This window comes from Opisthocomus hoazin, chromosome 8 (genome assembly GCF_030867145.1).
Source record: "Opisthocomus hoazin isolate bOpiHoa1 chromosome 8, bOpiHoa1.hap1, whole genome shotgun sequence".
NCBI classification, from domain to species: Eukaryota; Metazoa; Chordata; class Aves; order Opisthocomiformes; family Opisthocomidae; genus Opisthocomus; species Opisthocomus hoazin.
The window spans coordinates 57,930,247-57,944,507 of record NC_134421.1 but is presented as its reverse complement, the minus strand read 5'-3'; the positions used below and the strand labels follow the sequence as shown (position 1 = coordinate 57,944,507).

The 14,261-nt window shown below is 38.6% G+C and overlaps 1 protein-coding gene across 1 annotated transcript in view; it reads left to right on the top strand.

Moving 5' to 3' along the window:
- The window catches only part of SLC2A13 (solute carrier family 2 member 13), a 167,433-nt gene that overhangs the window by 35,652 nt on the left and 117,520 nt on the right, over positions 1–14,261 (top strand). The window contains exon 3 of the mRNA XM_075429058.1: positions 1,407–1,615. Coding sequence (XP_075285173.1) covers positions 1,407–1,615 — 209 coding nt within the window. The remainder of the gene's footprint in view (positions 1–1,406; positions 1,616–14,261) is intronic.

Genomic DNA, 14,261 nt, shown 5'->3' with positions numbered 1-14,261 from the left:
TTTTCCATTTTCATCTGAAATGCATTTGGATTTGGAAAATACATTTGATTCATTGCCCCGAAACAACGTTTCCATTAATGGTTGTGCTCTCTTTCCTCCTCTATTAGCAATCTCATTTCTTAACATGCTTTATAAAAACATCCAGGTGAGAGACTGCCGAATTGTCTGTGTGACGCTGGAGGAGAGATTAGCAAATCTCCTTAATCTCCTGACTGATGTCAAGGTGTGAAGCTGTTTGTGAGTACAGACTTCCTCAGTATTCAGTCTGAGAGCTAGTTTCTGGAGGTGTTTTAATGATTATCACCACTGATGTGAAACCCATGATAGTTGCAGTAATGTACAGGTCACACCAGCACAGTTTAAAGTCTTTAATGGAAATGAAAAAAATCTCAGTGAAGTGCAAATGGGAAAAGGTTAGATGTAAAAAGCAGAACAAAACTATGGATTGTTCTGCAATTCTTGTTATTCTTCTTAGTGTTTTATTGAAGGAGTATAAAAATGTGAAGTGTATAGACCAGAACCACCCATGAAAGTTGGTGGCGTGCTTGTCTTGCACCGTCTTTTTCCCCTACTTTAGCTCGAGCAAATCGTGGTATTTGTGGGTGTTGTCACAGGGGACAGTGCTGATCCCTGGAAGCATAACTCTCTGGCTAGTGGTAATTCACTGTTGAGTAGAGAACTAGCCTTAATGCTGTAAACAGTAACCGCCCCGGGCATCTAAAATGCAGTTTCGATTTAAAACCTAACGTTGCAGCTGGTTGAAGATTTAAGAGCAGACTCTCTAAAAGATCTGGTGTAAATTGCTGTGCTGATGAAATGAACTTTTTTTGGTGTTTCTGCTTATAGTCAGAAATTTTCAGAAGTAAAACAGGCATCTTCTTATACAAGAGGCACATTCCTTGTTCTTGTGTGTCTGTGTATACATAGTACTGACCAAACATTTTTCATAGTCTGGTTTGGGATTTTTTTTTTTTGATGTGTCTGTAAAACAATTAGCACGATTTCAGTCTCATATTTGCCATCAGCAGTATTCATTTGTTCCCCGTGCCTTGGCTTTCTCTTTCTGTTCATTCTTTTATCTTCACTGAAGGGATGATCAGTTTCCAAACTACCTGAATGTTTCAGGGTTTTTATTTAGTCTGATTTAGTGTCCTTGGGACCAGTGACTGTAGGGTCAGTAGTGGCAGAGCAGTCAACATGTCCTTGAGATTTCCTGGAATTGAAAGCAAGGGTCCTGTTTTCTAAAATACTTGCAGAATATGATTCTTGCCTTCTTAACTTCTGGTGATAGAGAATATGAGGGGAGGAGGTTTGGTTTGTAAATTACAGCTTGCATAGCTGTAGCTGAGTCTTCTCATAGAATATTTTTGTAGGCAAATATTTATTTTATTTTTTTTTATTTCCAGGTACATGTTGGGCCTGTCGGCTGTTCCAGCAGTTATACAGTTTCTTGGATTCCTGTTCCTTCCTGAAAGTCCCCGCTGGCTCATTCAGAAAGGCCAGACTCAGAGAGCACGGAGAATTCTGTCTCAAATGCGTGGCAACCAGGCAATTGATGAGGAGTATGACAGTATCAAAAACAACATTGAAGAGGAGGAAAAAGAAGTTGGAGCAGGTATGCTGAATGCTTGTTGGCCTCTGCCTATCAATGGGGAGATAAAAGTCAGAAGAAATGTTGAAGTCGTAGCCTGTGGGAACTGGATGTTTTGCTTTTCCTTGTCTGTTTTGCTGCTGTTTGAAATATTTCATATACTGCTAGCTTCAGAAGCAAACAGATGTTTCTATGATCCTCCAGTTTTAAATTAGGTTCTGATTTCTTAAGTGAGGGAAAAGTAAAGTTGTGTAAGATTCTACGTTTATATCACCTACGCTATGTGAGAATTGCACTCAAGAAATTACTCAGTTTAAGAATGCTCATCTTGAAGAGTGGAAATAAATAAAGTTTCGTTACTTTCATCAGTGGAAAAGGTCAGACACTAGCAAGGTCAGAAGGCATTTTACATGCCTGAAACATCCAGAGGCTGTGTCCTGGCTGACCATATTCTAGACCAGCAGGCTTTGGAAAGATTTACAGAACTAGGCATGTAATATAGATACTCTTTTTCAGTAAAGGCAGCTTCCAAAAGTCCTTTTGGTCTGCCCTCAAGAGAATAAGGCATCTAAATCAAATCCCTTTTTTATTCTTTTATATCCTTATGCTGTAATTGCTCAAGACTTTGTGTATGTACTTGTGTGTGTACTTGTAAAGCAGTGTTACCATTCCATTGGCTTTCTGTCCACTACATATTTTTCCTTTGCTTTGTGCTGAAAATGTTAATGTGGTAATCTCAAGTAAGGCTCCTAAGTAAGGCTTATCGTAATTCTTGCTTCCTTAAACATTGATAGGAAAATACTGTAATTTCTTAGAGCTGATGGAAAGAAAAATGCCAGTTATTTTATGTCTATGTAAATTGAAATTCAACATCTTACAATACCTAATCTCATTGCCTCATTGAGTTTGGCTTTGAGCCTTGTGATAAATAATTATCTGGAAAAAGTTATCTGCTACATACTAATGAAGGGATTTTCAAAATATTCATCACTGGCGTGAAGTAGGGTTGGTTTTTTTTTCTCCCAGTATGCTTTTGAGGCTTTGGATACTTGTTTTCCCACTTCTTCAGTTTTGGGGGGTGGAAATGAAGTTCACTGAAGCTGATTTGATAAAAAGCTGAAGTGGATATTCATAGAACAGCTTGGGTCTAAGAGTCCTGTGCTGAGGTTATTGATTGGGCTGTTTGATTCCATGGAGAGCCACTTAATGTCTAATATTAAAGTTTTTATGCTTTGTAGAAATAGAAGAAGCAGGTGTTTGACCCATCCAGTTCCTTATTTTCAGTCACTGGGCTATAGAGTATGACCTTGTTTCTGTCTCTCAAATCTTTCCTCATGCTGCTGTTTCACTATTTGTAAACTAAATGTGGTGTAAGACTGCAGCAGGACTGACTCCAGCTCAATTGTTAAATCAGTACTCTATACATTTGTAACTTGGACTGGAGCACTAATTAAGAGGTTGTTGGCTTGCTGGGATGTGTAGGTCTTGATTTCCCACACCCGCCCTTTCCCCCGATAGCTTACTGTGTTCCTGGAGTTGAGTTAAATCGAGCGCATTTCTGGGAGAAATCTTGGTTGCAGAGAATCCGTGTTTTCCTTTCAGGTAATCCACAGCTTCAGAGTTGTCACCAAAGGGCATTAAAAAGGTGAGGGTAGTTACAAGTATATGCTGTGCTGCTTGTTGTAAGCGCTTAGCAAGTAGACATTAGGTCATTATGGTCACTCTCGTTTTTGATTATAACTTGGTCATAATTGCCCTTCATCCCATTTCACCCAAAGTCTTCATTGTTGTAAAAAGGTATGTTGTGTGTCAGCATCAAGACACACATTATTTTGTTATCTTTCTGTGACTTACAGGTGGTCTTTACAAGTAGTGTTAAACTGTAATTACTTTCATTTTTTGAGGGGTTGTCTAGATCCTCAGTATTGAATTTGGCATGCATAGTGCAAGAGCAACTTACTGTTAATGATTTCATAGCCAGGTGTTCAGGTATTGACAACTCAAATGTGTGCTTCGGCAAAGACTCTGCATTTCATTTTGCTTTGTCTATTTTGGGTTGGTTTTTTTTGTTTGTTTGGTATATGCCTGTAGTGCTTCTTGTATTCATTTCTCCAATTTGTGGCAGATGCTGTTTTAAAACACGAGTTAATAGCCATGACAAATCATAGTAGTAATTCCTATCAAACATTGCGGACATCATTCCAGTTTTACAAAAAGCTTTAATGACCCTAAATTGACAGTGTGTGTATGTGACATTCAAGGAAAGAGAACTTCGTAGTTTGAAAATTATCTGGATTACTTTTAGGTAATAGTGTCTTTTTGTTTCCTGTCTTCTCGTTTCTTGAAAAAGAACAGATGTTCTTTTTCATTAATTGATAGATGAGCATCTTTGCCAGTTTCTTAGAGCATCATTTTCTAAGTGAAGATAAGACTGGTTTGACTCCTCTGCAAGGGAGTAACAGAATGTCACCGTAACATATTTATTGTCTTTTTTAACTGTTTCATCAACTATTCTTGTCACGGAAATATGAATCACAGGGGAACTTCATCTGTGTTGTTTAAGCTGCTTTCTTAAAGGTTTGGTTTTTATTTCTGTCATAAAACCAGAGAAGTTCATTGCATTTTCCACATGGTCATCAAGCAGTTTCTGTCCTGAAGATAATAAAAATGCCTTAAGCAACAAACTTCTGTTTCAGAAGTCTTTTGTACCAATGTGGGATACCTGTTAAGTGAATGATTCACATTTCTTTATCCTTTCCAATACATTCAGCCAAATCACTGCTGCTGATACTGCTTAGCAGCTTATATTTTAGCATCTTCAGATTGATATCAGGAAAAGGATGTATCTTTTTGACAAATGCTTTTCCCATGACCAGTTATGCAAATGGTTTTTTTTCTGGCAGTGATGAATACTGCTTTTGCGTGCTCTATTCTGTACTTCCAGTGTGACTTGGTGTTGTAGCCTTGCATTTTGAGAGGGAAGGGGAGGGCACTGCATTCTGCAGTAACATTACAAGAGAAGTTGAATCTTGGTCAAGTCAGCTAATCATAATCTTTTAACGTCATCCCTCTCTCAGATGGTGGGACCATAGTGCGAAAGGGAGCTGGTGATAGGAAAATCAAGGGTAGAAGGACTAATGAGGAGGATGTTGGGGAGAAGAGAGCTCCCCAAGAGTTGTGGAAGCAGTAGTTTATAGGTGCAAAGTGGCCTTCACCTTCAAATAGGCTGTGGGCTTTGCAGATTCCCCAGTGCTTGGCTCAGGCTCTGAAGCCTTAGAGAAGAGGAGAGAGAATGGTCAGAAGGGGTTTGCAACCGAGGGAAGGATCAAAGACGTTGCTAGGAGAGGGTTCTGGAGTGACTCTTCCTAGCAAAACATGTCTGACTCGCACTGCTGCTGAATTGTAGTTTTTAGTACAGTTAAGGCAGAGGTTCTGTACTGCACATTGGTTGAAAACAGGCGGTCAAATCATAGCAATGCAGGCAAGCACTGGCACAACAGCTTAATACGCAGGTGTATCCCACATTTCTCTAACCTGTGAGTTAGGGTTGCAACTCTTGTCTCAACCACATCTGCTATGCCTGTGGACCATTAAGTTTTATTATCTGTTCTTATGCTCGTGTATGTGTCAACTTCTGATCAGGAAGATGTCTTTTTTGCACATGTCATGCTTAGTAATTCTGGCCGTGTAAAACTGCTGGGGCTCGGTGGTGCATGGAACCATGCTGCTTCTGTCAAATTCACCGAGTGATTTAGAAAATTGATCATTACACTGTAGTATTGTTTAACCTGCCATTCCGTGTCTGTACCAGAACGTTATGTAATGGGCACTGCTTCTAGATCAGACATTTTCTTGGGTTTTCATTATTTTTAATACATTTTATGTAATAGCCTAACTTTTTTTTGTGAGACCAAGAAAAATGTATCCATGCCACTCTTTCACTCCTGTAGGTTTGAATCACTTTAATTCTTTGCTGAATTTCCTATTGGATCAGTGAGTCAGTCTCCTTTTTTAGGTTTTGTATTTCCCTGTTGGAGATAAATGTGTTATGATATAAAGGTAAAATCACCTCATTACCATTAGATTTCAGCACGTAACTTTACCCAACTGACTGTCAGCTGAAATAGGATATTATCAGGCAGGAGATCCGGACCCTCAGTACTTCCCGGTTCCAGTATATTTCTATTTCTTGCACCTTTTCTTCTTAAGTAATATTTTAACTTGTTAGTATTCCTGGCTATGGCTTTGGCTGGAACGATTTCACACGCGTCTTTCTAGGGAGATACAGGAAATTTGCAGTGTTTTCATTCTTAATCATAGTTCTTCCCTTACTTCTGGGAGTCCTTTTTATCCTAGGCCATTGCCCGACAAGCAGAGTGTTGAAAAGACACGCTTATTATTATTGGACATCAGCTGGAATCTTATTTAGTGAAACTTGATAATACTGCGGTGCTCTGGTGGGGCTGTGCAGAACTCTGAATCATTCCACTTCCAGGCACTCAAATCCTTATTTGAAGTTAATTCCTCTTTTATGATATAAAGTGGCTGTTGTTACCTGTAACCATGAAATTAGGTGGAAGTCTTTGGGGAAAAAGGTAATAAAGGAGTTGGGCTAAGGATTTGTTGGAGAAAAGCCCCAAACCAACATGGTTGGTAGTCATGTCAGCCTGAAATTCTTGCTTGTGGCAATACCAAATGCCAGGGTCAGTTTCTGGTGGGTTTTGCCTTTGGATTTTGTGGGAAGCAGGGCCAATGCAAGAGATATTTGAAAGGAATATCTTTGCTTCATTCTTGTATTTTAACCATTTGACAGGTAGAGTTATTTCTTTGTCTGTTCCCTTAAGAAAAATTCTTCCTATGTCTGTCTCCATTGGAATTTGTTTTGAGTTGAACCTGTAAAAAAACTACTCCTGGATAATTTAAAATTCGTGCAATTCAGGCAAATAAAACATGGAGACATTTGATCTTGAGAAAGTATACTAACTCAATTCAGCGTACAATCAGATAACAAGAAAAAGCCTTCTACAAAACTTGGCAAGGAATATTGAAAGTATGAATTACTGTATTAAACAATTGATAAAGAAGAGAGATAAGAAGATTTTTGGTTCTCCTTTTATCCTTAGTCATTTAAAAGGCTGACTTATTCTCGCACATATGATCTTTGAGATATATAATGCATTACTGTTTTTCTGCTTTGTATAGAAATATGACTGCTATATTTTAAAACTAATAGTTTCTTTCTAGTATCTTAGAGTTCTGCTTATACCTTCAGTTTGCGTGCCTAACCGTGAGTTGGGGAGTGTCTGTATACTTACATAATCCTGGTGTTAGCGTGTCTACCTGGCGGGGCGTTTCATGTAGGCCTTGCTTCAGTGGCTTGTGACCAAAACCAATCCGTTAATCTTTCACCTTGGTTTTCAGTGTGCTGACATGAATTGAATGTTTATCTGGAAATCGTGGTTAATTGCCTGTTGGAAGATCAGATTCGTTCAGGTAGACTGTATGTTTTGGAACAAACTTTTCTTTGCCTGAAGTCCGGACGGATTTTGTGCATGGTAGTCCTAAAGGGCAGGAAAGAGAAACTCCGTAAAACTTCATGAAAGCATAGGGAAACACTGTGAGGCAGGAAGATTTGATTTGGTTTTGTTTCTTTTCCCCACTTCACTATGAAATGTCTGGAAGAAAAATTAGCTTTCCATAGACAGCGTTATTAGCTTTAGATTAGTTCACAGGTTCTGAAGCCTACAGAAAATTCAAGCTACAAGTATGGAAAATACAACAAAATAGAAGACTTTATCTCTTGTTGTCTCTGTTTCATGTTTGTTTTCTGCTAGGGCTAGCTACAGTACTTCAAATTTATTGGAAAGTCCAGCTGACTTGGACTAGATCAGTTTCTAGAAGCTACCGGCTTCTGGCCCCAATTTCTGAGCCTTCTAGAAGCTCAGTTCGGTTCTAGAAAGCGGTAGGCTAGTCGCATCGCTTGGATTTTCGAGAAGAGGTGTTTAGCTGCATAACTGTGCCTGTTATTAGAAGTCTGCTATATAATAGCATAAACTTTAAACAGCATTTGTAACTGTATTCATTTACAATGGCTCCTTCCCAGTTAGTCCAGGGGAAAAACACAGAAATAGTGTGGCATGTGGTGAGATTTTTAGGAAAGCTGGACTGAAAGATTCCTGGTGGAAGTGAACTTCAAGGACATGGAGGATATATTCTTCGTCAACAAAAAGAAAAATGGATGTGCATAACATGGGTAATAATAAAGGATTGAAGCAAGCAGAAAAGACTAGAAATAGGAGAAAAAGGAGGAAAAAAAACACCTGAAGAAGGTGGTTCTTGCGTTGTTGGGAGACAAACCTATTCTGAACAGTAAGAAGACTCATTCCTTAGTACAGAAATGGGAGAGAAAATCAGCGGTGGCAGACACGTATGCACGGTCCATAACGCACACGGCTTGTTACAGTGGGAAGGGAGCCTGAGGAAGTGAGGAGGCCTGAGAGAAAGAAGCCTATGTTGGTAAATGGTAGTCGTAGGATTTTAATGCTGGGGTAGGAAAGAAAGGGCAGAATACATCTGCTTAAAGGAAAGCTACAGCATCTAGCTTGTGGCTTGAGGCATCTGGTCATGGGCCCGCCTTGCCAGCAACAGCAGCGCGATAACGTCCTCCAAATGGCAGCCTGACGGATCTGTTGCTGTCGTCATGCTCACTAGGCTCCTGCCACCTTGGTCTGAATGGACCAAACGAAGACTCCGAGCCTTGGAGTCAGTGTGCTGGAGAGCACGTTCAGCTTGAGGTGGGACCCCTGGAGCGTGGTAGCTTGGTTGTGTTAGAAATGGGAAATACAATTTTGAGTTTCCTGTGTACTCTTGTGCGAGAGATGAGCACGCACTGCCTTCATAGCAGAATTTGCTCTTTGTGCCTTTGCTTTGCTCTGACACGGTTACACTGATGTACTGATTTCTCATCTAAAATTACGAATCTACTTTTCATATTTATGTGTACTGTTCTTAAGAAGTAATAAAATTATGTACCTCTAGAGCTGCTAATGGTATTCAAGAGCTCAGTTGATTAAAAAAAAGGAAAAAAAAAAAAAAGGGGGAGGAAAAAAAAAAGCCTGGTTCTTCATCGTTTCCCTGCTGGATCTAGCATCTGTGCTGAATACACAGTTCTAAGCCGAATGCTCCCATTTGAGCTGCCTGTTTATATGCAGCAGGGATTCAGACAAAATATACGATGTGTGAAAATGTTAATGGGCAGAGGGGGAGAATTTTTTTTAGACTGCTGAGGAATAATTATAACACTTCACTAAGCTTAGTAATATGATTCATCATTTAGCTCTTAGAGCAGGTTCTTTCACAAAAGTTGGAGGTAATCTTTCAGCTTCTTTGCTCTCTGACCTTGTGAAGATGAGTGGAAACTCTAAAATGGATTTAACATTTTTAATAACAATATTTGTATGTAAATGCCACAGACAAGTAGCTGAGCAAACTTTGCCTCTTGATCCCATTTTAGCCTTTTCAGCGTAATCATTAGAATTATAAACACACTTTTTTAAAACTAATACTGCTTTGTAGTGTTGCAGGAACCCCATTAGTGCAGAGCTGACTCTGCTGCCTCCTGGATGACAGGCTTTGTGCAAGGGCAGAACTTGGTCCACCCATCAGATGTTAATAATTCTTCAACAGCAGTAGTTTTTCTTTGACTCTGTGGTCAGGTGAATACAGTGTTTATACAGCCTGTTTAATTTGAAGAACTTTATTAATAGGAAGAAACCGTTAGGGAGGAAAAAGGGCTTTGAACAGTGTTTGCGCTTACTTCTTTTACATAAGGCCATATTCTGCTCCAGCAATCTAGTTAAGCTTTATTTTTTTCTGGACACCTTCACTAAGGTCTGATTTTTGTCCAGTGCTCATCTTTTTCTCTTGCATTTTAAAGTAACAGCATTGTGGTGTGGTGTGGTTTCTTTTTTTTTTTATCTCTTCTGTTTTCAAGACACTTTGTTCTTCTAGCGAACCTGAAGGGTTTGGTTCAGAATAAGCAGCTATCCTTGCATGCCCTCTTATAGTTAATCCAAAGTATTCACGCACTGAGCATTTCAGCAAATCTTGTCAACCGATGTGCAGTCTATGGCAACTGGCACGCTGCCATGCGTGGATTGTGTTTTGTTTGATTCAAGATGGATTTGAAAAAAACAAGGGGGGGAAGAATACTTTAATGTAGTTTGCAGCTGAGCATGTTGCTGCTGTGAGTCCCAAACTATCCATTTTGAATGCTCCCTTACACAAATATTCTTGAGCTTTCCCTGTGCTAAGAAAGCAAGTTGTTGGGATTTCTTCCTTTTGAAAATAAGTGAAAAATGGTGTTGATTCTCTTTCACTGTAATTTTTACAATTCTGAACTGATTCACCACTTGTGGTTTTATTCATGATTTTTTGGTCAGCAAAATGTTAGAATTCTGCTCTCCTTTTTGGTTGTTTTTTAATGGTATCCCCTAAGCCGTAGTGTTGCTCAATAGCTGTGCAGTAGTGTGCTAGTCTTGCTACAGAGTCAAATCCCTAGCAAAGAGCTTCCTCCTTGTGTGCTTTCACTCCAGAATGGGAAGGATGAGCACTGCCTTTCCATTTTATCATCTGAATGAATGTGTCTGTGGGCTTGTGTCTGTGGGCTTATATCTGTGGGCTTACACAGTTCGTGCGGTGTTTCTGTAAGTGAAGTACTTTCTAGGAAGTTTATTCTACTATTTTGGATTCTAAAATATTACTGGTCTTGTGGAAAATGTTAATGTAGATTAGAGGGGGTTTGGATGGTTGAAGCATGTGTGTGTGTGTGAGATAACTAATGCTGCATGAATACTTCACAATGAATAATTTATCTAATTAATTTAGACTTTATTTCTGCTTGTCAGTTGTCTGTGGTAAAACTGCAGTTTCCTTAGACATATTTGTTTTCAAAGTGTTAAAGTGCTTTGCAATTTTTCTATGTGAAGCTGTAACAAATGCATTGCAAACTTGAAATTTTTAGTATAAACTCTTTGGAAATTGTGGCTTCACAAATATTAAATAGTATTTCAATTATATTCTAGCAATACCTGTACAAAGAAAGCTCTGAATAGCTCAATTAACAAAATAAGAAAATTTTTAAAGAATCAATAAGACTAGTCCCTCTCCACCCCTGTTTTCAAGTTTCCCTTTTGCTAAAAAAACCCCAAACCACCACCCCCCCAGCAAACAAAGAAAAATACTCACATAGAATACCCGAAGAAAAATACTCCCAATTCCTTTGCTAAAAGCCATTTGTAATTTTTTACCACTCCTCCCCTCCCCCCGGAAAGAGCTATTCAGTTAAATGTCTTTTTCTTATGAGGAAAAGGTCACTCTGCTGTTCTAGTAGTGGTCAATTTGTGTATGGTTTTTCTTTTTCTCTTCCTGTGGACATTCAGAGGTAAATACCGTATTTATGGATAATAGTGGTTTTGAACTTTTTTCCTGATTCTGCAGATACTTGAATATTTCTATTTCTGTTGAATAAAAAATTTTCAAAGCCAGTATAGTTCAGTGTCTATGGATATTCAGATGGAATATGGAAAACATTACCTGTTCAAAGTAAGTTATCTCACAGTGCAGCCGTGGTGATTTATGAATGAAGAAATAATTTTTTTCTTCAACATTGTGAGTTACATTTAGATTTATTGTGTAAATAAAGGTTGTGAGTCCTTGAAAAATTTTCCCTTTTCCCTGCTATACTTAGAAAGCATCCAATTCCCCCCCTTATAAAGTGGACTTTGGGCCAATATTTATGTTGCCAAACCTAGCACGCTGTTATTTTTCCCCTCTTCCATTGCAAGGAGCTTGTAGAATTGCTAAGAAACTGCCGAGAGTTCAAGCTGCTGTATTGCTTGTAACTGCTTAAATGTGTTTAATTGAACACGCTGCATGTTTATTCTGTCTTTTGTAGTGAAATGACAGTGTTTATTGTAGATTATGAAAAAAGCATCTTTGCTGTAACACGATAGCCTTGTCCTGCCCGCCTGTCTGCAGTGGTGGGCAGGGGCTGGTGGGAGCCTGCTGGGGTGTCTGTGTGCCTGAACCTGTGCCAGCTGGGGCTGTGAGGGCTTCCAGGCAGGTCTTTGCCTTGTAGAACAGTACTTTAGGGAAGAAAGAGCGTAGATCTTTCTTTTGGTACAAAAACTGCATGAATATATTTGGTTTTTTATCCACACCAAACATCTTTAGTTTTTGTACGTATTCTCCTTGGCATCAGTGGCTATGAAGAGAACATAAAGTACCATTTTCTTTGGTGTGTTTTGACCTGTTCACCGTAACTTATTAAACATGGAAAGGCTTAATTAAAATATTTAATAAAATGGATTGATTTAAGAACATAAATAATTTTGAAGTAATTCTGTCCTTTGGTGATCATACAGAATAGGTTGCACTAGTTTCTTTTCATTTAAATAGAAGTGTTGTATAAATAGCTTATGTAACACAAAGTGCATGTGATTTTCATTGTAGCCGAGGTGGATGTAGCTCACTTAAGAGAGTACAAGTATGGATATATAAATGAATAAATTATAACATCTTCTGTAGTGTATGATACAGAAAGTAGACGATTGGCCATGAGCCAGGAGAACTCCTTTTTTGTTAAAGCAAACATACGTTTCTATGGCAATAAAAGCAAATTTAAAATGTAGGTGGTTCTGACTGTTGCTAATCTAAAATAAAGTTGGCAGTTGCAGAATAGTTCATTTCATAGCCAAAGGAAAACAAGATTTTTATTGAAGAAAAATGCATCTATATTGCTCCATACTTAATTTTAAAAATTTTTGGATTATCAGCTCTTTCTGATATTTATTTTTCCCTCCTTTAATTTCCTTCTCCTTGCTTTTCACTGTGTGTAGCATTTATATGCATACTCCTATTTTTGCTATACAGATCTTTTGTTACTATCAAGTAGATTTAAACTTTTATGGAGATTTGTATTACTTTTGCATCTTTCATATTTTGTTGGGACTTCAGATTGTTAATGTGGTGTTAAGTGGTGATTATTTTAGTAGTACTCAGAGACAAGAGGCATGAGAGTCTTCAGTGGAAGATAAATTAAAGCAGTGCTTACTGAAGAACACCAGACTGGTGGGGATAACAGGTTACAAATCAATAGGGTTGATTATAGTGAGAAGTGTTTATCCTACTCTAATTACAGTGCAGTATAACAATGGAACAGGTAGGAGACACCGTCATTTCATCTCTAGATTGGATTGTTTAGAGCTTCACATCCCTTTGAAGCAAATTCCCAGGAGAATGATCCGTTATAGAACACCCAAATACCACCTATTCATGAGTGAGTGGCCTCAAATTAATCATCCTGCCCCCATCTGTCATACTTGGTATCCTTCAAGCTATTTACTTACATGATCTTCAAATCTTCCCCAAACCAGTAGGATAGGTTATAGGGGCCTGAGGGTTCAATATCCGAGGGATTTTGTTTTTATTTTTTTTAAGAAGAGAGGATGGGCAGCCTATTCATATATGTGATTAAGTTTTGCAGCCAAAGTGTGCTGTTATTTAATCGTAGTGTGTGCATATGTGAAAACCAGATGATATCTTTTTGGTCGCTTGTATGCTTTGATATGTTGTGCCACACTCTTGCAGAGACAGAGCTTGACAGATACCTGAAATGTTTATGTTCGTTTGGCAGCATGGGAACATATGGTACCATGTTGAAGGTACAAGGTTGAAACTGGTCTTTCAGTTGATCTTAATGTCAGATTTCATGAAATCTTCTTTTGCAACAACGGTCAAGATTTTCTTAAAAGTTATAACCTGAGACTATTTAATGTGAAAATATCAACCTAAATTTGCAGAGAATCTGATACTATCTGAGATGCACACTCATTTCCCTCCTTGCAGTGGATGGTCACTTGGTTGTCCTTGGTCATTCAAATAATCAGTGTTACCTACTCAGTGTTCAAGACAGTGAATGAAATATCATGAAAAGACGTATGGTCTCTGCCAGCTGACTGCTGCTTGTGGTGCTTGGGCCGTGGGTTTGAGTGCTCCAGTTCCCATCCGACAGGAAGAGTCGAGACCGAAAGAAAGGGCTTTGGATATCAGAGCTGCCAGGAGCCAGTGAAGCTGTTGGTGTTGAATGCTTTATAGGGGAAAAACTGCCTAGTTTTATATGATATAAATCAGTGTATAAATGCACCAAATTATGGTTAGTGAATAATGTTGTCTGCTTAGAAGTAATATATGTACTCCAGGGCTGCATAATGATAATGTTTTGATTTTTAAATATTTCTTGATGTGCTGTATTAGATGTAAATCCTTGAAATAAACAGAAAGACACATTTTTAAACGTAGCTTGATTTATTCTATATTTAAATCAACTGTAGCATAACCCAGCAGCATTACAAAGGAGGTAGAATTTATTTTTGTTGTTATTTAGTTATTCTGAGGCAAATGATTTGTATTTTATAAATTTGACAAGTCATTGCTCAGTTTAGCGTTCTGTTCCCATCCGAGAAACATTCCCTACCATCTGCAGCCAGTTGTCTGTTGTGCTGTGTGAGCCTGTCTCTGAGTACAGAATATCAGCTGCTCTGTATAGCACTGTCTTTAACACCCCACCCCTAAATGTGACTGGTGGAGGTCAAGATATTCTCTGTTCAGG